Source organism: Cupressus sempervirens, chromosome 5, assembly GCF_028749045.1.
Source record: "Cupressus sempervirens isolate cs-2001-9-10 chromosome 5, ASM2874904v1, whole genome shotgun sequence".
NCBI classification, from domain to species: domain Eukaryota; kingdom Viridiplantae; phylum Streptophyta; class Pinopsida; order Cupressales; family Cupressaceae; genus Cupressus; species Cupressus sempervirens.
This window is the reverse complement of record NC_143122.1, coordinates 394,372,508-394,398,935: the sequence shown is the minus strand read 5'-3', so window position 1 is coordinate 394,398,935 and position 26,428 is coordinate 394,372,508. Positions and strand designations below refer to the sequence as shown.

At 38.0% G+C, this 26,428-nt stretch overlaps 1 protein-coding gene across 2 annotated transcripts in view; it reads left to right on the top strand.

Annotated features, from left to right (window-relative positions):
- The window catches only part of LOC149556461 (uncharacterized), a 208,989-nt gene that overhangs the window by 144,394 nt on the left and 38,167 nt on the right, over positions 1-26,428 (top strand). For both annotated transcript variants that reach the window (XM_089830779.1, XM_089830778.1), the window contains one exon: positions 11,197-11,651. In XM_089830779.1, coding sequence (XP_089686905.1) covers positions 11,197-11,651 — 455 coding nt within the window. The remainder of the gene's footprint in view (positions 1-11,196; positions 11,652-26,428) is intronic.

Below are 26,428 nucleotides of genomic sequence, written 5' to 3'. Positions count from 1 at the left end.
AATTTTTCATTCCACAATGTTCTTCCAATCATCAAGTTCTCTCCATTTTCAGGTTCATTAGGTGGATCAATAACTTCTTCTTGGATAAAGGCATTCTTGCTACTGCTTCCTATTTTCTTGCCAAAAAGGTACATTTAAAGGCCCTATGCCCTCCACATTTAAAACAAGTTCCCTTAAACCAAGATCTATATTCCCTTTTGCTACTATTGTTATTCCTAGAGTAACTAGAAGAATTACCTCTATTGTAGTTACCTCTTCCTCTGCTAACATTATCCTTTGATTTACCCTTGTCATGAGATGTACTATCAGGTCTGCTACTTTCCCCATAAGATCTACCTCTACTCCTCTAAAATCTTCCTCCTCTTGTCCTTTATCTGTGTTCTTGTTTCTTTGCTAAGATCTCTTCGTCTCTCAAGGCATACAAGTATGCTTCTTCTACACTTTCCATCTTCACAAAACTGATTTCATCTTGAATGGAAGTTTTCAATCCATTAAGATCTCTAGCAACCTTTTAACCTCATCACCATGTCTAGATCTGATGTCCACTTTGTATAATTCCTCAATGTAGTCCTTTACAATCATGTCTTTCTACCTTAGGTTTTGCGTTCTCCTCAACAAATTCACTTGATAATCAACAGGAAGAAATTTCTTTTTCAACTTACCAACCATTTTTTTACCCAAGTCTTGATCATTTCCTTTTTTCTTCTTTGCCTACCAGTTTGCAAGTGTTCCCACCAAAGAGAAGCATGTCCTCTCAACTTAGTGGCCGTTATCCTTACTTTCCTGTCATCAAGGGTACTTTCATAATCAAAATACTTTTCCATTTTAGAGATCCAATCCAACAAAGCATTTGTATCAAGCTTTCTGCAATAACTTGAAGGGTCAAAAGAAGGTCTAGAATTCGCTCTGGTTAAAGCTCTCAAGTGTCTCTCCTCATCTTGTTCCACTTCAGGTTCAAGATTAGGTGCAATTGCTTCTTCATCACTAACATCATCAAGATTTACTCCTTTTCTCTAGGTTGTCTCAACAGCTTCAAGCCTTGTTGCAATTTGCCTCAACATGTATATAATAGCATTATCTACATTTCCTCTACCTCGAACCATTTTGACAATAGTTCCTGCAAGAATCATAACCCTCTACAAGTTATAGGTTAGAAACCAGGTCTACCACCCTACAACCACTCCAATCAAGGTTCTCCATAATCCCAAGACTCCACGAGGAAGGAAACCTTCAACTCTGATACCACCTAGTGCAAGGATGGTAGGGGAATTGAAGCAAACACCACTATCCTAATGTAATGGGCACCCCTGAATGTCCCAAAAAACTAAACCAAATTGTTGAAAGGAATTATGTCAAACAGTTTGCATTCAACCTCTTATTTCTTCGTTTAATGTTTTAAACCCCTTATAACTCCGGAAATCAAACATTTATTTGTTTGTTGTGTTTTGTGCATGGAATTGGTATCATACAACATAAACAAGAAAGAAACTACAATAATATACAAAGTGGAAATGAATTGCTACCAATAAAATGTTATTTTCAAAATTCATAAAACCAAATACATGGCAGATTTATCAACTCACTAATTACTTCAGCATTATTGACATAATACTCCAGCCCATGCTTTCGAACTTGCTGCTACAGCGCTTTGTCCTTCAATCAGTCCACTACCTTCGTAATATCATTCCCTCAAAGCGGCATAAGCGTCGGACAAGTAGTGAAGAAGATATGAGCAAAATACCAAATCTGCCTGTAGCTGGAAATGCAACTAAGCTACCTGATAATGAAGCCGATAACAAAGAATTCCAAAGGCTAAACCCCAAGGGAATGACGTCTAGAATGTTACAAGAGAGGATAAATGTCCTCAAATGCCAAGAACGGAGTTGCAACTCACACATTTCTTTTCATATTCAACCTGTCTAATGAAGCCACAAATGCTTCCTTTTATTCTATTTCCAAGGGTCCACTCAACTCATATCGGCAATGTGGGATAAAAGATGTGTAATATATAAAACATATATTAAAATACCCCTTATGTCTCCCTTGGGTACACATCCCCATAAAATAAATATTAAAGTAACACTTTAATATTTTACAATTAAATTAGGCGTTATTTTAATAAAACTTCAGGCATTAAAATGTATTAGCAATCGGACTCCAAATAATGCGAGTGATAGCTCATCGGAAAGCTGTCATCGAGGAGTATCAAATCCAATCACCAAAATTGACCTGCACTGTGTCCGACCGACTTACTAAAAATAGTAAGTATGCCTGAAACTGAGTAAATCAACTTCGTTTTGGCCCAAACTGGAAATGACTAGGCCAAAACACTCTAGGATCCCATTAAACCCTTCGTTAGCCCTCGAGACCATGTAGAACAAGGCTAACGCACACACACTTGGTCAACTGCTAAAATGGGGACATTACAGTCCGCCCCCCTTGAAATTGCTTGTCCTCAAGCAATCTCAATCCAGCCTGTTGAATAACCTACTCACTCTCCCAGGTAGAATCTTCCTCCGACAGGTCTTTCCATCTGACCAAATACTCCTTCACTACCCTGTTTCTAAGCTTCCTCTCTCTGGTGTCCAGAATAGCCTCGGGTACTAACACAAGCTTCCCCTCCTCATCCAAAGGGGGTAAATCTGCAGAAGGCACTACACTCTAACCAATGGCTTTCTTAAGCCTAGACACATGAAACACATTGTGCACTCGATTGCCCTCTGGAAGCTCAAGCTCACAGGCAACTTTGCCCACTTTGCAAATCACCTTGTAGGGACCATAAAATCTAGGTTTCAACTTTTCAGCTCTGCTCTTCTTGAGCGATGACTGTCTATATGGTTGTAGCCTCAAGTAAACCACATCCCCTACCTCGAAGCTACGCTCTATTCGGTGCTGATCAGCATACAATTTTTGTTGATTCTGGGCCTGTTGTATATTCTCTTTGAGCACTTTCAAGATGTCCTGACTATCCTGCAATAAGTTTTTGGCTTGGGGCACTCTACTGTCCCCCAAAACTAAATCCATGAAGCTAGGTGCTTCATAACCATAGAGTGCCATGAAAGGAGTCATCTTGATGGACATATGATAAGTGGTGTTATAACAATACTCTCCCATATGCAACCATCTGATCCAAACCTTTTGTTGTGCAGTTACATAGTTCCCAAATATCCTTCCACCCATTTATTCACAATCTCTGTTTGCCCATCTGTTTGCGGATGATAACTAGTGCTAGGTGTAAGATCTGTACCACACAACCTAAACAACTCTTGCCAAAAAACACTCATAAACTTACTATCTCGATCGCTGACAATGAATCTGGGCAGCCCATGTAACCTGAATATCTCTCTAAAGAAAAGATCTGCCACCTGTGCTGCTGTGTAAGTGGACGGAATAGCAAAGAAGTGAGCAAACTTCGTCAAGCGGTCCACCACCACATAGATGCAATCCCTTCCTTGCACTCGTGGTAAACCAGTGATGAAGTCCATCGAAATGCTTTCCCATTTCCTATCAGGAATGGGCAAGGGCTGTAATAAACCTGCAGGAAATGTGTGCTCTCCCTTATTCTGTTGACAAACCACACACTCCCTGACATACCTCTGAACATCATCCTTGAGCCCTTTCCATGAAAACCGCTCTCGGATCTGCCTGTAGGTCTTGAAGACCCCCGGATGTCCAACTGTGGGTGCATCATGAAATGCCTTCAGTATCGCCTCTCTCAAATGTGATGACGGAATCAAATAAACCCTGTCCTAAACTCTAATCAATCCATCTATCACCTCATAGCGATCATCCTGTATGGTACCTGAAATCAATCCAAAAACCCAAGCATCTTTGACATACTCTGCTATAATCCGATCTCTCCAATCTCCTGAAATCTCTGCCAGAGCACATAAGTGAGGTCTCCTAGATAAGGCATCAGCCACCACATTTTTCTTACCTTTGACAAAGTCTATGTCAAAGTCATAAGCCTGCAATTTAGTCACCCATTTTTGTTGCTGGTCATTAAGATCACGCTGGCTCATGAAGTATTTAATACTGTTGTGATCAGTCTTGATCACAAAACATCCACCTACCAAATATGATCGAAATTTGGCCAATGCATGCATTATGGCCAACATCTCCCGGTCATAGACAAAATAACTCTTCTCAACTCCCCGGAGCTTCCTACTCTCGAATGCAATGGGATGCTTCTCCTGCATCAATACTGCTCCAATCCCATCACCTGATGCATCACAATGAAGCTCAAAAGGCTTTGTGAAATCCGGTAGAGCTAGAACTGGACATGAAGACATTACTTGCTTGAAATGCTCAAAACATCTCTGTGCTGCCCCTGTCCACACGGAGGCTCCTTTCTTGGTAAGATCTGTCAAGGGTGTAGCAATCTGTGAGAATCCCTTAACAAACCTCCTATAAAAACCACATAAACCAAAGAATCCCTTAAGTTGTGTAAGGTTTGTGGGAGTAGGCCACTCTACAATAGCTCTAATCTTTTCGGGATCAACCCGAACGCCATCTGCACTAATGATATGCCCAAGGTAAAGGAGCTCAGTCATGCCAAACTCACATTTAGATTCCTTGGCATACAATGACTCTCTCTCCAGAATAGATAACACCTCCTCCAAATGATGTAAGTGCTCCTCCCAGGTCTTACTGAAGACCAAGATGTCATCAAAGAAGATCAAGACAAATCTCCTTAGTTGCTTCCTGAATACCTGGTTCATACAACTCTAAAATGTAGCGGGTGCATTGGTTAGACCAAATGGCATAACCATGAACTCAAAGTGGCCATAGTGACATCGGAAGGTTGTTTTCTCAATGTCCTTTGCTCTCATCCTGATCTGATGGTATTCGGATCGCAAATCAATTTTGGTGAAGAAGCATGCCTCATGCAACTCATCAATCAGCTCATCAATCCTAGGAATGGGATACCTTTTTTTAATTGTTTTCTTATTCAGTGCCTTGTAATTGATGCACATGCGCATCGTCCCATCCTTCTTCTTTACCAATACTACTGCTGAAGCAAAGGGGCTCTTACTGGGCTTGATATGCCCCATCTCCAACAAATCCTTAATCGCCTTCTCTATCTCATCCTTGTGTTTCTTAGGATGACGATAGGGAGTAATCATAACTGGTTTGGCTCCCTCCTCGAGCTCAATAACATGTTCCATCCCTCTGTCAGGAGGAACCCCATGAGGAATATCGCTAAATACTTTAGCATGTCTATCAAGTATCTTCTGGATATCTGGTGGATGACTCTTTTCTTGTGGCTCTGGTGAAGTTGGCATAATGTAGCACTCTGCCGCCCACTCTATGTCATCATGACGAAAAAGTCTTTGCATTCTCCTCAAGGACACTACTCTGCAACCTCCATCTGAAAGTCCTCTAAGTACCACAATTCTTCCCTCATGCTGGAATCTCATCTCCAATTTCGCTAGGTTGAGTGTGAACTCAACTAGTGAAGCCATCCATGTCATGCCGAGGATGACATCATAATCTCCCATGTCCACAACATAGAACTCATCCTCCAACTCGTAGCCATCTCCAAACCTGATGCGAAGATTCGATATCTTCCGAGTGTATAATAATTTATCACCATTAGCCACCATGACTCTAAACCCATCATGCTCCTTTGTCTGTAACCCTCTCCTGGCTACCAACTGTGCATCTATGAAGTTATGTGTAGCCCCAGTGTCAATAAGAGATATCACTTTCTGCCCCTGGATAGTACCCCTGACCTTAAATGTGATTGCCTTTTGGGCCCCTGTCAAGCGTGCCAACGATCTATCATCCTTAGGAATGCTGCTCTCCTCTATAGTGTTGCCCTCATCTGAATTGGAGTGTTGATCCTCCACCTCTGACTCTGACTCTTCTGCTAAAAAATACTCCATTTGATTTGCCTTAGCCTTGAGAGAACATTTATGAGATAAGTCCCAAGGCTCTCTACAATGGAAGCACAACTTTTTCTTTCGAAGTTCATTCAAGGTTTCATTGTCTAGTCCTTTTGATCCTTCTTTGGGTTTGCTATACTCTTTCTGAAGCGGTTTTTTGTCTTTGTCCTTGTGGTAGGAAGAATCTGTTGAATGGTTTTTTCCTTTGTATACCGAAGGGGCTAAATCTCGTGCCTTTTTAGTTGCTTCAGCTAAGGTGAGTGGATCATGTCCCTTCACCCAACCTCGTAACGGATCAGCAAGACCATCACAAAATAACACCACCAATCTCCTAGGAGAGATATCGGTAACAAGTACAGACAAGCGCTGAAACTCGGCAATGTAAGCATCCACAGAACCTGACTGTTTTAACTCTGCTAGCTCCTTAAAATGTAACTCGGGATCCCTAGTGTCAAATCTCTCAATCAGTGTTTCGGTGAATTCCTTATAGGATGTAATTTGATTATGCCCCAAAGTCACCATGCCATGATGCCACCATTCATGTGCAACGCCATCCAAGTGCATAGCCGCATACTTGATAGCCTCCTCCTCAGGCATAGGATTTAGCTGCAAGTATGTATCTACCTTCTGCACCCAAGCTCGTGCAGTCATCTTCCCTGAAGCATCATAATAAGGTAAATAAAGTTTTCCAACTTTCTTTCTCAGCTCAAAGTTTTGATTCCTCCCTCCTGCTCTAGGCATGTGTCTCATCCTCAAGTCCATATAATCTCTGAGGGAAATATCCGCCTGAAACTCCGGTCCACTAGCCTCCCAGTCCCTCCTGAACTGATCCTGTAACTCGGCAATCTGCGGTTTGTTTACTGGTTGAACCGGATCTCTGGGTGGGAAAGTGGGTAGAAGAGGTCTCGAGCTCGCAATTCGCGCTGGGCGTGCAACGTGTCTAAAGTTATTAGCCTCATTCCCATTGTTGCCGTGTCCATTATTACCATTAATGTTATTCTCAAGACCATTGTTGTTGCCTTGGCCTCCATGGTTATTATTTCCCCCATTGTTATTGTTTCCCTCATTGTTATTGTTTCTGTTGTTGGCATCACCTGGATTAATGTTGACACCCATCTGTCTAGCCATGAGCTGCAACATCATATCCATTCGCCTATTCTGCTCCTGCTGCATACGCTGCCCCTGCTCTAATGTATCTAGTAACTGTCTGAACATTACCTCCTCCTGATCTGGACCGGCATTTCTGCCTCCGCCTAATCCTATATTTCTGTCATCTCGATCACCCATATTGTTGTCCTGATCAAATAATATCTCCTCTGTGTCTGTATGGCTGGATTCAATGTTCACCTGCACGGATGTACTAGACTGTTTTCTTTGCAAGTTTGAAATCCTATTTTGTCTTGCTCTGGTATCACAAAAATTATAAGGCCCCTGTCGCATGCTCAAACATAAATGCTTAGCTTGTGTTTTTTATTTATTTCTGATTTTAGTGTTTTGACATTTCGTCAAACACTTTTCCCTCTATCCGGCTGTTCCAAATTCCCTATAAGACCTCCACAGGATGACAGGACTTATAGCTCTGATACCACTGTAATGGGCACCCCTGAATGTCCCAAAAAACTAAACCAAATTGCTAAAAGGAATTATGTCAAACAGTTTGCATTCAACCTCTTATTTCTCCGTTTAATGTTTTAAACCCCTTATAACTCCGGAAATCAAACATTTATTTGTTTGTTGTGTTTTGTGCATGGAATTGGTATCATACAACATAAACAAGAAAGAAACTACAATAATATGCAAAGTGGAAATGAATTGCTACCAATAAAATGTTATTTTCAGAATTCATAAAACCAAATACATGGCAGATTTATCAACTCACTAATTACTTCAGCATTATTGACATAATACTCCAGCCCATGCTTTCGAACTTGCTGCTACAACGCTTTGTCCTTCAATCAGTCCACTACCTTCGTAATATCATTCCCTCAAAGCGGCATAAGCGTTGGACAAGTAGTGAAGAAGATATGAGCAAAATACCAAATTTGCCTGTAGCTGGAAATGCAACTAAACTACCTGATAATGAAGCCGATAACAAAGAATTCCAAAGGCCAAACTCCAAGGGAATGACGTCTTGAATGTTACAAGAGAGGATAAACGTCCTCAAATGCCAAGAACGGAGCTGCAACTCACACACCAATTTCTTCTCATATTCAACCTGTCTAATGAAGCCACAAATGCTTCCTTTTATTCTATTTCCAAGGGTCCGCTCAACTCATATCGGCAATGTGGGATAAAAGATGTGTAATATATAAAACATATATTAAAATACCCCTTATGTCTCCCTTGGGTACACATCTCCATAAAATAAATATTAAAGTAACACTTTAATATTTTACAATTAAATTAGGCGTTACTTTAATAGAACTTCAGGCATTAAAATGTATTAGCAATCGGACTCCAAATAATGCGAGTGATAGCTCATCGGAAAGCTCTCACCGAGGAGTATCAAATCCAATCACCAAAATTGACCTGCACTGTGTCCTGCCGACTTACTAAAAATAGTAAGTATGCCTGAAACTGAGTAAATCAACTTCGTTTTGGCCCAAACTGGAAATGACTAGGCCAAAACACTCTAGGATTCCATTAAACCCTTTGTTAGCTCTCGGGACCATGTAGAACAAGGCTAACGCACACACACTTGGTCAACTGCTAAAATGGGGACATTACACCTAATAACCTGCTTGAGTTACACATGGAAGCACAACCAAATGGATGGAAGAAGAAATAGTATCTTTATTGCAATGCAAATATGTTGTGACAATTACATTACAATGTGCCAGGCATAAGGCCTACCTAGTTGCAGCTATATACAACTGAATTACAAACAGCGAACTTAGAAGCTCAGGCTTACAATGCCAAAATACATCTATCTTCCTTCTTACTATTCTTATGTTACCTACTCTCATCCTAGATCTCAAATATATAGCCATCAAGACCAAAAGTCGGCCTGACAGATACAATTATTACAAATTATAGGTCATTTCCCCAAAGGGAAATTAGTAACCACACCATTAAGAAAACTAACATCCACAAACACAAAGATATGTCCACACATGGTCCAAGAAGATATCCCCAAGGCCGCAAAAATCCTTGAAATCATGAGAACCTCCTAGAAGCCATTTATCACACGTTACTCGATATGCCAAGAAATGAACACACCTCGAGCAAGGAGAAGGATAACTCTTCAACGAAATGGAATTACATTCCACAAATACAGGGAAAGGATCCATGATGGGTCTACATCAAGTAACCAACTTCACGGAAAGAAATAACACGGACAACAAGGGCTGTCCCATGATCAGCAGACTGGTACAAGAGAATAGGAAATATTTTTGGTTGATGCAAGATTGTTAAAGAACCCGAGATGCTCTTGCATCAGATATGCAATCAGACTAGAAAACCCCACTTGCAGCATGCTTAATTCCTTAATAACTTGAAGTGGACAACTCTGTTTGAGGCCTACGATAGCTCAAAAAAAGTGGATTTCAAAATGGTACAATCTTAGGGCAAAAATGAAGACTAAAAATAAAACACATAAACAAGAAAAACAAAGAAAAGACTTGAAGATTGCCAAAAATCAAGTGCTTTCAGTGGGAGAAGAAAAACTCATTTTAACAAGCAATAAGGTGATCAAGATTTGATGTAAACCTTCCAAAACAATGTTCAAAAGATGTGAAACTCAAACCAATTCAAGGGAAAACAAATTGCCTTCGTAATGTGTCATTGTAAACATCAAAACTCAAAGGTAACACCTACAAATTCATGAGAAGAATTATGTAGGGTTGCCTCAATTTTGTGATGTAAAAATTGAGGACAACAGACCATATCATGCTATAATTGCATCATAAGTCACTGAGCATCATAATACCATAATTGCATTGCATCTGCACTTAGCATAAGATTGCACTATGCTTGCAAAGACCTTACATTGCATAACTAAAAGCATGATCAATAAGTTAATTAATAATATGTGATTACCATAATAACCATTATAATAATTATGGTGATAAGAGGCGACTCTCCATTATGAGTATTATGGTAATAAGAGGCAACTCTTCCATACGTGCCTCTTCCCCTCATCATGCATATACTTTTGGAGATCGCATCATTTGGAAAAGACATTATTGAATTGGAGAATATTATATAAATCATCTCTTCGTGAATCGCTCTATTTAGAGCATTGTATTGCCTTTGGCAATCGTCGGTGCAAGTGCCATAAAGAACAGTTAGAGACGACATCATACTGAAGCATATTCACATAGATTATATCAGAGATTGCTTCCATTGTTCAGAGATTATTAAGATCGACATACAAGACACAGCCTGTACAATATATAGAGCACATTGTTATTTTCCATTGTTCAGAGATTATTAAGATCGACATATAAGACACAGCCTGTACAACATATAGAGCACATTGTTATTTTACCAGGATGGCCTGCATATTCACATGTGATTCATTGTATATCAGAGAACATTACCAGGTTATTTGAGCATACATTTATCTGCATATCAGACACAACCACCATATATTGTTGATATATTGTTAGGCAATCATTATCTTTATAGAGGAGCGTATGCATTTGGAATTAAGCATCATATAATAGAATTTGTTTATCAACAACTTGTTATATATTCCTTGAATTGTGAAATTACATGTAGCGTCTAAATTATAGAATAAAGGGACATTACACTGAAAAAATATAGGACCAGCGTTTATTTTCCTCTAAATAACCCTAACTCTGTTCCTTGTTGGATCATGTATTGTATGATGAGAAGTTACTGCACTGTTGACGAATGATTCTGCTTTGTTTTTTAAATAATTGTGGTGTTTACCATCTGCACTGAATTTTTTCACTCTCCTAAAAACCAATGTTTACTGCTTTTTCTAGAAACAACATTTAATTATTTCTTAGCTGTGATACCAGAAGCAGTATCTTTAGACCTGGGGCTATTTTTGTACTTTGAGATCTATTCCTCCACGTTCACCACTAGCTGGCACTATCTATCAAATAGACATATTGAGAAACTGATGTGATTATATGTGACTAATGGATATGATCCTATCAAAACTTGCTTTTCTAAAGAATCTGTGAAATGATGCAAATATGATGTATTAATCAGTTATAAAACTATAGCATGTTTTGTGAGCTAGAAAAAAAAATCCAGACACTTGAAGCCTTTCTTCTTTCTAAAGGCATCCAGATCTTCCTTAAACTGATAATTGGAAATGGTTTTTCTTGCAAAGACAACATGGATGATGCAATGGTTGACATATTTCGCCAATTTAAAGGAGTTTCCAGTGGTCTTCGACATAATATCGTTGGCACTTCCTCTGCAGAAAAACAACATTTAGTAAATGCTTCTTGGAAATCTAAGACTGCTAATACGAAGGATACAACTTGGGATAGAATCTACAGATACTATTATCCTTTGGATGAGGAGGAACATGTGGGGAAAGGTGTACGTGACACTCATTTCATGGCAAGAACTGATGGTTGCCTGTCTGAAAGTGAATTGCATGAAGAACATTTTGCTTCTCAGTCAATTACAACTCTTGGAGGAAACCCTGCAGTTTCAGTTCTGGAGAAGACTCAGCAGTCAAAGAAAACAAGCGAGTCACTTGTGTTAGATGAATATTCTACTACAGAATCTTTGACAGAATCTGAAATGATAGAGGATGAAGTTGGAGTTCCACCTGAGGTAAACATATGATTTATGCATATTGGCTTCTTGCATTTATAACAGCCCCTTTTATTCATTTGCAGTAAATTCATGGACCAGTAGAACTGGGGCTTTGAGGAGAATTTTTATATGATTTTGTAACCACAATAATAATTTAATTAGTGTTAGTGTCATCAAATATATCAATGATATTTGGCCAGAATAGCAAAAATTATTGCCTCATTCCACTAAACTCATTCTGCCTCCTAAAAGGATTAAGAGATTGATTCCATACAGTACTTTACCCCATCATAAATGGTCTCTAAGGACACATCAAGTGTAAAAAAATCGCTCATGCCATATATCCGTTTTCTGCTTATCTCAATTCAAACTCCAGATGATCTGGTAAGGTCATGTAATGAATGCTAAATTTCACTGAGTACACCTTATCATAGATTGGCAACATAATTTTCTTTTATCTTCTTGGAATTTTCTGTGTTATTTTCTGAATGGTCGACCAGTTAGCTGCCATTAAACCTTCTATGAATCTCACATTCAATATCTCAATTCCATTTCCTCCTGATGAGCTATTCACTGGGGCATAAATTGGCAAAACAAACTTGCAAAGGTAGATTTTTCATCCCAACAGGGCAGAAAAATGTTCTAGAATTCATTAAGAGGCAAATCATACCTCACTTTTGCATTACAATAAAGTAGGAAATCCACATTTCTTGTAATAAGAAAGACATCCTATTAATGCAATATGCTAGTGAAATCCACATTTCTTGTAATAAGAAAGACATCCTATTAATGCAATATGCTAGTGTGATCACATGTTAGAGATATGGTATTGGTAAAATATCATAACATTATCTAGAAAGAGAATCCTTACAGTGATAATGCTAACTATTTAATAGTTCTATCATGCCATTGTAGAGTACCATCAATGTGTTCTAAATCACCTTTACAGTTTTTCAAGAAAATTTGTTTATTATTTCATGGACTATAAAATTTAAATTTCTCCACTCAATTCTATAGTGTTATACATTGGAATTTGGGAAATCTTTGTTTTTCTCAGCGGCATTAAATTTGTGCTTCACTCACTAGTAGATACGCTTCAGTTGATATTAGAGCCTAACTCGTAGGTTTCATATTAGTTACTTCATTGGGGCTAAATCATGCATTCAAGGTTCTTTTTAATGAAATATATTTTTCGATTAAAAATTTTCAAAATGGCACGACTATGATATCTGTTGAGGAACCATTGTATGTTAAAGGACTTTCAGTATTCTATGATTGCAATACATACCTTTATCGATAGCCAACATATTGTCTTTGTCTTTATAATTTGATTCCTCAATCCAAAAAGTGGTAACCCTTTTCTACAACCTGAATTATTTGAACAGCGTGGAATATTTACCTTATTATATATGATACTGAGAACTGAAATCAATATATTGCCATGCATCTTTAGACATTAAGATTTCAATAAAGTGACTCTGCATGGTACTTACTCTAACTATGATATTTCAAATGTATTAAAGATATTCAAACAACAATAAATTATATATTACAACTTCTTTTGAAGTTTCAACAAAGAGTGATTTTCTGTGGTCATGGATCAACTAACGAAATCAGAAAAATTATTCCCTAGCATGCATCAATGAAAAAGTATCGGTGACATACTCTTGTTGAAGTTTCCTCAAAATACAGCTTGCTAAAACACACCATTTTTTTGGAAACATTTAGAAAGATCTCTTCAGGGACATTAAAACTCAATCAAATTTCAGCAAAACAACATAAAAAAACTGATAGCTAAACATGCATTAAATCAAATACAAAAGAGATGTCAAGATCATGTGTCGCACAAAATAAACCCTTTAAGAGGGAAGCTATCAAAATATAAACTCAGCCATTCTTGTTAGATGATTCAAATTGTTGTAATTTCTGATCCAATTTAATAAATACTTCCAAAATTTCTAGGAACCTAGGATGTTTCAACTAAGTGACAGAATATGCAGGAGGAATCAAGTGAAAACAAAATATATACATAGAAGAGCACAAGAAAGAGAAAATTATATCAATACCAAGGCTGTACACCTCAATCACTTGAATTTAGAAATAAATCTTACTAAAGAGTCAAATCAAATTATAGGAAGACTTACGGACTTCTGAAAATACTGTGGCCCTTTGACTTCTTAATAGAGCAAATAAGGAAGCTTACAAACTATAATTACTACTGCATTGTCTTCCACAGATGTTTCTTTAAGTAAAAAATGAACTCTTACAGATACTTGAAGATTAAGAAAATCTGTTCTAAAGAAATAAAATAGTAGTTATTGATAGGAGAAATAAGTTAGCTGAAGCGAATTGGAAATTACAAGTCTACAAGAGAATAAATCATCAAGAGAAATATACATACATGCAGAGAAGTGTTATGGTGCAAGATATGCATATCGTAACCCAAGTGGTGGAATAGTTCATCTTGAAGGAAGGATATCTAGCTAAAAATAGAAATAAAGAAAATTGTCAATGGGACTAGGGGCCAATAGGTTTATTTGGGAGCATAAGATAAGATAAGGTAAATTTATTAATGTCCAACAAAAGACCACCGAAGGGTCTATGGGACTAAAAAACGTACAAGCAGAGAGATAGCAGGCTACAAGAGTGCCAAACAGTGTTTGGGAAAGAGCAAATAGGAAATAAAAGAAACAAAGGAGAAAACAATGAGGCAAGGACTAGGGGTCCTTTCCCGGTAGAAAGAAATCAAGCACCAAAGGGTACGGTCTAGGGCATGCAAGGGCCCCAAGTCGTAGTCGAGAATTGTTGGGGGGGTGCTGTTGACGAATATAACTGCTGCAAGGCTTGGAGTGACTGGTGGTGGAGGTGCAGGATGGCCGTTTTGTCCCTCATGTTGGGGACAAGGGAGAGAAGAAAGTGGTGATTAGCTGAATCGGGGCCTCCCTCTGGGGGAATATGAGTTGCAAAGTGTAGTGGTGGAACTGCATAGTCTCTCTGAGATGTAGTGCTAGGCACTTCTGGTCTGTGTAGCTAAAAAAGCCATGAGGGAACTGCACTCTCTAGATAAGCAATAGAATCTTCCTCTAATCTTGTAGTATATGAGGCAGTGAAAAATGAAATGGATCTTAGTCTCAGCTGTAGCCAAGGTACTAGATGACAAGTTTGGCCATTTGTCAGTGTTGTGATCTGTTTGAATTTGAAGTCGATGGGAGCCAATTCTGAAGGACCCAAGGGAGATGCATAAGGCATGACACCCAGATAAGTGTCTAGGGCGCGCAATAATACCGTCCCGAATATCAAGGAAGTGCTCAGCATAAAAGGCCATCTTTGTGCGTAACCCCCCAACAGGGTTACTCCATGTTGTGGTCATGTATTATCCTGTAAATGTCAAGTCTGACATTCCTGTTCAGCTCCTTTAGTGCGGGGAAGAGATGAGTGGGAGCATCAAGTGAGAATTGGAAGGGAGGGAGGTGGTCAATATTGATCCTAATCGAGCTCAGTAGGGAAGTAGCTTGCGTAAACCAGCAACGGGCACAAGGGGCTGAATCTGAATTCGCAATTGCAACTAAGGAATAGTAAGCCAAGAGTATCTATGTTAGTCACCCATGGAATTCGCAAAGCCATGAAGACGGTGAAGAAACCAAATCAGATAAAAAATAGCGGCCAACCTAAAGGGATGAGCCCCAAACTTGGCCAAAATAATGTCGTGGGAGGTGAACCGATGACATCTGATAATGCGCCGGAGCAGCAGATTCTAGATGCACTCAATGGAGGCCCATTCGGAGTCAAGAAGAGAAGGCCCCCAAACCACTGAACCATAAAGAATCGTCAGTTTGACCAATGAGTCTAGGAGGGACAACTTGGATAAGTGTCCTGGAAGTGATGCTTGAAGCACTATCTCTTGAGCAGAACAATGGAGCCCAACCCCTTGCTAACTCTAGGTTGGATGGTGGGCCTCAAATTGAAGCAAGGTCCAGAGAACTTGACCTTGAGGAACACATAGGATGAGGTAATCTCTATTTCCTGACCTTGGAAGTAGAAGTGTAGATGCGAGGTCTTCAAATGGTTAAAGACCATAACTCGAGTCTTTTTCAGTTTCATGGAAAGCTGCTAAAGGTCACAAAAGGAAGTCAAGCCATCTAGAAGCCTCTAGAGACTCTTAGGAGAAGAGGCCAGAAGGCTCACATCATCAACAAATAGGAGAATGGAAATGAGGACTTAATGTAAGTAACAACCATCAACAGGGAGGGAAGAGTCGCTGAGGAAGGTCTCAAGCTCATCAATATAAATGCCAAACAAGGTGAAGGAAAGAGGGCAGCCCTACTTCACCCCAATAGTGCTCATAGGAGCTGAGAAACCCTTAGGGATCTTGAATCTTCCAGTTACGCTCTCATATAATCTCATAATAGTTGTCAATAAGATCTCTGAAATCCCAATGTCTCTCAGTCTCTGGAAGAGGGTCACCCGTGGGACGATATAAAAAGCCTTACGAAAGTCTACAAAACAACAATAGACTTCTGCAAAGCGGTATCAAGCCTCCTCAATGATAGCCCATTAAGTTTATATCTGGTCCATGGTTTGGTAATTCGTTTGAAAACCAGCCTGGCCTCTAGCTCTACCAGCTCTCCTATCAAGCTCACCAAAAAGAATAATGTTCAAAGGTGTGCCCAATCATGATAGTTTTGTAGTTATTGGCATCTGAAGCCAAGCCGGTCTTATGAATCGGATATATCACATGCCTTAGCCATGAATCAAGGAAACCAGTATAGACTGCTCTATTGAAGAGCACAAGAAGAAAAGACACCAAAATCGGGATGCCAAGCTTGAGTAGCTTAGCCTGAAAACCCTCCTCATCTACCACCTTGCTAAAGCTCATGAATCTGATGGCCTCACGGATGGTTGACGGGGTGAAAATGTGACAGCTGGGAGGCAAGGTGAGGTGGAGAGGAGTTTGGCTAGGGATGTCGTAGAGAATGGAGGTATGGGTGGTGAGGGGGCGAAGATCAAGGGTGGAGGGTGGGAGAGGGGGGCAAAAAGGGAACAAAATGCACCCAAAGAGCTTTTGTTTGAGGGACAATGTGTCACAAAGGGAATGGCACTAGCAAGCAATGAATGACCATTTCTTGGAGCAAAGGAAATAACAATAAGAGCGACACATGTCGATGAAGTCATCGGAGTGAGACAGGAAAGCAGAGCGCAAGCGGTGGTGGAAAGACTTAAACTCATAATCAAACTATTGGTTCATAGGGAAAGTTCTATGACGTAACGAACGAGGGTGGGGGCAATGTGGGATGGAGAGGAGAGTAGACTCCCAAATCGCAACAACCAAAAGGTCAAACATGGAGGAAACATGGCTAGACTCAAAGAAACCGCCAGGGGGAAGGAGCCCTCTAAGATGGATGAGGAAAAAGTCTTCATCACTCTCAAGGGAGCGGAAGTTGATAGGGGTGCAAGGACATTAAGTCTTGAAAGTTTGATGTGGAGAAGAATGGCCGATGTTGAAGATAATAGCTTTGGTCAGATTAATGATAATAGCATGACATGTATATGTATGTATCTGTCTGTACACTGATATATATATATATATATATATATATATATATATATACACACACATATACATAAATAGTTGTATTACTTGGAATAATATTGATAATCTTTTATATCAGATTGTAGCATCTCATGAATTCATGTATATTATCGATTTGCACTTGCAGATTCTATCTCTGAAATCGTTATTTTATGTTCTTCACATTCTGATCGAGCAATGATCAAATGTTTGACTGAATGAAATCAGATCCAGGTGTAATTATTCTTCATTTCAGATCGGCGATATTATTTATATTGGTTGAGTGCAAACTAATGCTAATCCCAATTAGTAATTGGGCCTTTTGTTTAGTAAAAAAATAGTTACAACTGAAGAGGCATGACATGAATGGACATGCCTCCAGTTTGTGGAGACACATCCATTCATGGACATGACTCTCCATTAATTATATATACTCAAACCAATCAGCCAAGAAGAGCATCAAAAACAATATATGCTCTGCCCTTTGGAGTTCGGTGACTACAAATATCAGATTGAGAATTACTAATTAACATTCAGTATTTATCAATATTGAATTGCTACTTGCATCCACATTTGACAAAGATTAATTTCTGATTACATCCTGCAAAGTAGAATCTGAGATAAATTTCATCATTGTTTACATGGTATCGAAGCCATGCTCAATTCATATGCATGTAGCAAGGACAAACAATATCTGAGACTTCATCAATGGAAGATCCCTTCTATATCATTATAAGCATGATTGCAGAGGAGTTCAGATATCTATAAAATATTGATGTCAGTTTGCAGATCAACCATTTAAAAAATAAAAATAAATAAAAGATGAGGAGTGTGTGAAAGGATAGGTGAGCCACATGAGCAGCAGCAGCTGAAGTAATGATTCAATCTAGCTTTATCTCAATGAGACGCTAAAAGCCATTTACTGCCCCGGTGAGATACACTGGCCAAAGGGGATGAGGTGATGATCATTAAAGGCCTTGAATCTGATCACTGCTGGTTTGTGTGTTTGTTGAGCTTATCTCAGTGTAAGATTTGACTTTGACAAAACGTCAAGGATTTATGTCTTGGTTAAACATTGATATGTGTGGAAGGTGAATTTCCTGAAACAAGAGCTGGAGTTCAAGCGGCATTGCCTTGAATCAGATTTTGGAGGAAGAAAATTTGTGAAAAGATCTGAAATTGAGTACAGTGAACTTGACTAGAAAAATGTCCATAAGCATAGGCTGTCAGAGGACAACACAATGTGAAATCCAAATTCGCAAATCCCATCATTCGCTATCAGCAAAAGCTCTGTCAAATCGAAGGAAGTTTTTTGTCGGGTTGGTGCTCCCAATAGCCGATGCTATCCACCATTTACACTTCTTAAAGCAACTAATAACCTTTTTGGGGGGGAAGATGATGATTTGAGACCTGACAGGTTTAAATCCCTGTTAAAAACCGAAAATTTGGGTCCCGCAGAAAAATTGCCTTCTCTATTCCATTCTACAAAAGTGGAGTTTTGCCCCAATAAGATGTACTTAAGCTTCTCAAACAAATTGATCATCACAACTATAGTATTGGAGGCCAAAAGCAATAGAAATGACTGTGGAAATCATAGGGGTGTCAGGAAGAAGTCGCTAGCGAATAACAACTCTCATACTGAAATTTACATTATTTATTTGGAGTAGATTTTGATCACAAGGTTACAAATTAATGTTCGCAGGCCAAGAGTTAAGTGACAACAAAGGAATATGAGTAGTTGGGCTCCTTTGCGATGTCCCAGACAAAATTATATATAGTTTAACATTCTACCCATCACCTCAACTTCAGGTTATGACAACACCAAAACAGATGTGCAGTCATGCAAACTTTTGTTGGGAAGGGATCCTCCAGTATTCTCTGAAATAGATGCTCTTAATCAATATGAAGATAATGACCACATGGTGTTGAATATGCAGAATGACTTTATCATTCAGTAGGGGATACAAATGTATTGAGAAAGTGCCTTGGCTTTCACATTACATGTTGAAAGAAAGCAAGTTGAAGGAAAAGATCATTCAGTGAATGGCCATTCTTGACGCAGTTGAGAATTTTCTTTGAATAAGTTCCATATTTGGAGATGACTAGACAACTAGGCAGCTATATTTGAGAAATCATTAGTCAAGCCAAATATTGCTTGTGGTTGATAAGGAACAATTTCTGGTTTCCCTATCCTGATCCAATCTGGATTCAAATTAACCTCAAAGTTGAATTCATTTAGATGGAAGGATTCCTTTGGCTTATGAAATATTAGAGACTCTTGAAGCAGCTAACATGAAACCCTTTGACCCATATGTTTTGATTGTTACATTTGTAAATACACAAACAATCTCAAAATAGCAGCAGTTTGCAAGTTTTGAGTGTCAATGGGCAGCAGAGGTCACAAATGAGGGGTACCTTTGATATTCTTGGAAGTCTCAGTACTCTGACTAGGTATGGCTACATTCTACTAACTTTTCAAAAGAAATCCCTGATGACTTATCAAAGGCTTGTGGTCTGAGTGAACTTTTATTGAGTAGTAACCAGCTCACTGGTACAGTGCCCGTCTCTAGCTTCTTTGCAGAGTCTAGCTAAATTTAGTATGGATGACTATTTGTTTGATGGGCCTATTCCTGAGGTGGGAAAGAGTGTGTATTTTACCTATGGGGGTAATTATCTCTGCAGCAACACTTTACATTATAATGGAAACAGAATGAAATGAGATGGGTCTGCACTTGAAATTACTTCAAGATCAATACAAGTAAAGGATTTCAGAATATACTATGGACTGGAGCATGTGAACTAGTCTGACTTCTATGTTGCTGAATGCCTATATCTGTTGACTGAGGACGGACCGAGAAGTACAAAGAGATAAGTATTCTTTATGGTTTAATAATGCTCTTCAATCCTTCATGTTGTTATTAACTCATGCTATATTATTTGGATAGTGAATCATGAACGATTCAAGCATTGATATTTCTCTTGGACTGTTATTAATCTCTGTGAAAAGCTTTCAGAATGGCACCAAGGTTAGAGTACCAGATGTGTCTAACTATTCTTCTACCAAGGAGTAATTACTTCTCATAAGAGGAATGCAATGGGAAGATGAGAGATATGTAGACTACTTCATTGATACATTTAGTTGTATCTCCCACCCTCTACGGGCAATGCAAGGTAGATCCATCCTCTGCGAGTATGCAAGATGGTATCATAGAGAGTCCATGATGTTCAATATCACCTTCTGAGAATGCCATAGTGATTATGTGAATATTTTGAATGTTTTGAATCCTCCCTAGCTAAGAGGGAGTATTGAAATTAGCTAAATTTGATTTGTCTTTGTTGAGAGTTAGACACCATTAAGAGGGAGTTTGGCTCATCCGTCATAGGTAAACTTGGAAGTCAAGAGGTTGATGTATGTACTTGGTGCTTCAAGAAGGGAGCCCCATTAGCATGAATTTCTAGCATAGCCAAACCTAGGGATAAATCCAAAGTTTATTAAATTTGCTCATGTTCCTATGGAATCAAACAAGTACATTTGAATACGAGAAACTAGTCTTACGAATAATGTCGTCATTAGAACAAAGGGAGTTTCTAGGAGATCTGCCAAGTGGATCTTTGATGACTTTGACCTAGTGATTCAGAGGGAGTAGACCATGGAGATGGTTACTAGATGGAGAACATTATCACTGAAGAATAAACAAGTGATATTCTCACCAAGTTTCATACCAAAATAAAGTTTGTGATTTTGAGACTAGCTTGGAGTTTTGAAGAATGAAGCCCTTGCTAAGAGGGGGTCTTAGCATCAGTGATTTCTTGAAATGCACTTTATTGGATTCTTCTCTGTGAGAGAGAAGCTTAAAGTGAAACCCTTGTTCCACTTTCTGGAGTAGTTATGATGGATCCACCCTCTGATATGATTCATGGTGAATATCATGTGTGTGACGCCATGACAATACCATGTGAGAGAAGTCGTGGTGAATTCATGCACAATCTTTTTCTTTTTTTTCATGTGTGACACCATGACAACACCATGTGAGAGAACCGGTGGTGACTACATGTAAAATCTTTCTTTGTTGTGTGTGCCACTCCATGACTTTATGGGCCCTCCTGTGTACATTTTTGAAAGCTGATGATCTTTCAAATAATGAACACTTGTATTTGACATTGTAAGGTGATAACTTTACAATGATTAGTTTCACTATCATGATGGATATCATGTGACTTGATATCCGTGGACATGTCATGATAGTATTCGTTGGACATTTTGATAGATATCATGAGACTTGATATCAGTTGAAGATCATTATTTTTCTTGTGAGATAATCATGGTGGATAAATGTTTCTGTGGGTATGCCATGATTTGTTATGGTAGGCATCATGAGACTTGATGATAGGGCACATACCATAACTTGGATATATAAGAAGAATGTCATGTGACTTGATATTCTTGAGCATATTATATCCTCTGATATCACGAGTAAGGTGATATCTCTTCTCACAATAGATGAGCCTATTGTGATATATACTTGGTTAGATTCTTTATCCTCCCTAGCTAAGAGGGAGTGTTCAAGATAATAGCTTTGGTCAGATTAATGATAATCAATAGCATGATATATAGATAGATAGATAGATAGATAGAGATCTTCTTGAAATTGATTATCTTTTATATCAGGTTGTAGAATCTCATGAATTCAACTATATTATCAATCTGCACTTGCAGATTCTATCTCTGAAATTGTTATTTTATGTTCACATTCTGATGGAATAATGATCAAATGTTTGACTGAATGAAATCAGATCGAGGTCTTATTGATTATCTTTTAATCAGATTGTAGAATCTCATGAATTCAAGTATATTATCGATCTGCACTTGCAGATTCTATGTCTGAAATTGTTATTTTATGTTCTTCACATTCTGATCGACCAATGATCAAACGTTTTGACTGAATGAAATCAGATCGAGGTATGATTATTCTTCATTTCAGATTGGCAATATGATATCTATTGGTTGAATGCAAACTAATGGTAATCCTGATTAGTAATCGGGCCTTTTGTTTGGTAAACAGATAGTTACAAATGAAGAGGTGTGTCATGAATGGACATGCTTCCACTTTGTGGAGACACGTCCATTCATGGACATGACTCTCCATTAATTATATTTACTCGAACCTATCAGCCAAGAAGAGCATCGAAAATATATGCTCTGCCCTTTAGAGTTCGGTGACTCCAAATAAAGATTCAGAATTACTAATTAACATTCAGTATTTATCAATATTGAATTACCACTTGCATCCACATTTGACAAAGATCAAATTCTGATTACATCCTGCAAAGTAGAATCTGATTATTATTTCTAATCTGAGATAAATTTCATCATCGTTTACAGCCCACATGTGGGAAAGGTGGTACCACATTTGGTCCCAAAAGAAGCCATCCTAGGTCAACCTTTGAGTGGATAAGCAACATTAAATCAATTGAAATAATCCATTGTGTATTGTGATTATATCACGAGAATGTACTTTAAAATTTCTATTTCAATGTGCTCAATAAATATTAAATTCATAGTGACAAATAAATTTGTATATGTGTAGTTTTAATGACACTTTCTGTGCTTATTTCCATTCTAAATCTCAACTTCCTTCTGCTGTTTATTTTTATATGATCATTATGTTGTATTCCCAACCCTCCCTCAATGTTTTTCTACCTTAAATATGTTGCAATCAATTATGAATTTGATTCATTCGTGAAATGCTTACGTGAATGAGCGGTAGAATATATGACCTTAGAATTTTGCATGATTTTTTTGTTGGTAATCATCTGTTCTATTAATCACTTCAGAAGAACATTGATTTCCTTTCCACTATTACAAGCTTTATTATCATGTGGCAAGTTTAGTGTCTATGTGAAAATTGGTTGCAACCATTGTGGATTGCAAGAATGCTCAAAATAAGCTACAACTTAATTTATGTTCTCTTTGGAGGTAACATTGGTTTCCCTCCAATGGTACAAATATATTGTAAGATAAGTATGATAGAATTGGTTGGAGCCATGAAATATTGAAGTTAGTTCCCAACGAAACACTAATAATGTATATGAAATGATGCCTATTGATAATTGTCCAATTGGTTAGTGGGCACACTTGATTCTTCCCACAAAATGTTTATTAGGATTATTTTTGTATATTTTGTCCATGTAATGTGTGGTGGCCTCCTACATCAAAATTAATCTGTTTTGAAGCATCATGGGGAGAAGCAAAGTAGTCTATAACAAAACAAAATTAAGTTCTCTACAAAGATCATTTGATATAGGGTTTAGACCAATTCCAAATGCAACTCCTTACCAGTTTGATGAAATTCCTTTCTGACAACATCAATATCATTATCTAAGTATTTATTCAACTTTTAACAAGTATTTTGAGCATACCACATACTCTCTTAATAATTATAGCATCTATTTATCCCCAAGAATTTTTCTATAAGAGCTAACTTGTAATGTCTCCTTGCACCTTGTCAAGTTGAGGTTTCCATTTGCCTATTCCCAAGTTCCCATTAGCTGCACAGATGTGGTTAGGGGACACAATGTCTTGAGAAGAGCTCTAGCGGGTGTGCTTCATTTTATTCCAGCAGAGTTTCTGTTTTTAGCATTTGGTTACTTATAGTAAGAGCTACTTTTACCATATTTGATTTATTTCACTTAAGTGCTCTTTTATGAAGTCATTTTATAACTTAAGTGAAGGGTAACATGTTGATTAAATGTTCCCCTATTTCAATGCCTAGGAAAGTGGGCCAATTTGAGTCATTTTTCAAAAGATAATGTGGACTCCTAAAGTGATGCGAAGGTGCAGGAGGAACTTCATCAAATAAAAGATTAATATCATGCCTCCAAAAGTGATGCCAAGATATGAGATGGATTAAACATTTTCAAAGGTCAATCAAATGAGCTCAAAACGGGGCTTGAATCTATTGTGAATAATTTTGTGTTACTTCAAAAGTGTAATGAGAGGGAATTATATTCAAATTCAAGCGTGAGTTGTCCTAATTCTTCTCTTTTCCTATAAATATGAGTTTGAGCTCTCATATTCATAAACTGGATTTGACAAGTTAAGAACATGTTGGAATAAGATCTGAGGATTCTTCTTTTGCTGGTTGAGGACAAAAGCCCTCCTCTTGGTTGCGGGAGCTGGGAGTGTGCTTGATTTGAGATTTACAGTGGTTTTAGGTAGGTTTGGTGATATGGGTGCGGAGATGTCAAAGGAATATGAACTATTTTGATATGGTATTGTGATTTTGGTGTGTGGTGACTTCCTAGGAGTGTCATTTTCGGTAATGATTTGGTGCTTTTTAAGTGTACTGGTGTGCTTTTTCTGTGGCACTAGAAAACAAGTTTTAACTCATAACTCTGTTGGATTGCTAGCTACCATTCTAGGTATTGTTTCATTGCATTCCTGTTAGCTGGTGCCATATTTTGAGATATCATACATGGTTTTCAGTGGAGGGTTTATTCACCTAAGCAAATCACTTTCTAGGCTAGGCACCATTCTTCAGTTGTCACGTGGTTTTTCTGGTCATGTAATTCTGCATCCCTTTTTGGCACAGGTTTTCTATTGTTTTAAATCGGGATTGAATGGTTGTTTGTTCAAATTCATCAGGAAGATTTTTCAGAAGTTTAGTGTTCATCTGATGGTTTGAAAGTACACTTCTTGGCTTAGTAATCGGGTCTGCAATTAACTCCTTTAGTCTAATTTCAGTTTATAGTTTGATGCTATCTGATTTTGTAATAGTGGTTAATTTAATTTGATGCAAAGAAATGTTTATTCACCTTCTATGCAATGGTAGTTTCAAATTTCAATCTATGCAAAAACATGATGAATGAAACATGAAAAACAGAGCACTTTTTACATCTCCATCTTATTCTATCGACAAACACAAAAATAAATACCAGTGGTGAACATTTCAGTGGTATTATAGCTTTTCTTTCCTGCCAAATTGTGTTAAAAAACTACATTCAGCTACATAGCTTCTTTGAGGGATAGGAAAAAGGTATTTTCATAGAAAATAAATTTAAAATTATTGGCAGCCTCCACCAGGTTTGAGGTCTGACAGTTTTTGGTATTCTTGGCATGCATGTAAAATCCCCTAGAGAGTGAGAACACAAGGAACATGGCAGAGAGAGACGAAAAAATGCTGGTTTAGTGAGCCCAAATTCCAAGATTGAGAGGAAGTTTGATATAAGATGGACATAATGTCCCAACGCTTGGGTAAGATGGGATAGTGCATACCACAAATAACACATGGGGTAATCAAAACAGCTCACAAGACAGCCATACACATAATGGAGAAAGTATTTCCAAAAGTCAGTAGAGGAACAATGAGAGTCTGCCTATAGAGGCAGGGTCAAACAACATTCCTAGGCCTTTCCAGCCCACCATATTACAGAAAGGAGGATTGCAGTTTTCTCATGAGACTCCTCTACCATTGGTGGATGAGTTAAGAATGCCTATTTTGAGTATGACAACCTTCTAGAGGCTTTTTTTAAAAATTTACCTTTTAAAATTTTTTACCTTCATGTGTTCATGGATCATAAAAGAAGAGGGATGTTGGAAGAGCCAACTACAAGGGATCAGTAGTTCAGAGAAACCTTTAGCAGGCATTAGGCAAGGTTACACTTGCCCATTTTTGTGGTGGTGATAGGTGTTCCTAGAGCATGGGTACAACAGTTGGATAACAACCTAGCTCTAAGACCTACAGCTGAGGATGAGGCAATTAAGTTTGACATTATGCATTTGGATGGAATTGCAGGAGTGGTGGTACCATGGCCTAATCACTTTGTATCACAGATCTATCATTACATATGATGAGTTTAGCAATAACTCATTGAGAGATTTGGATAAAAGGATTAAATTGTACTTTAGTGAACTGGTACGACTGAAACGATATGGTACAGTGGATGCCTATATAGCAGATTTTTAAAGGCTTTTTCTTATGCTATCTGTGATTATAGAGAGGGTATTGGTAGTTATAATAGTCCCCCTAATAATGAAATCTAATAATAAATCATAAATCAATTAAAAATATATATATGTAATAGCTAATTGACTATTAGATAAATAAAATAAATAATTGTTCAAGGAAAATTACACCTTACTAAACTGATAAATCAATGTTTTATATTAGACATCAACCAAATTAAATAACAAATATCAAATAATTAGATAATTAGATAACTAATT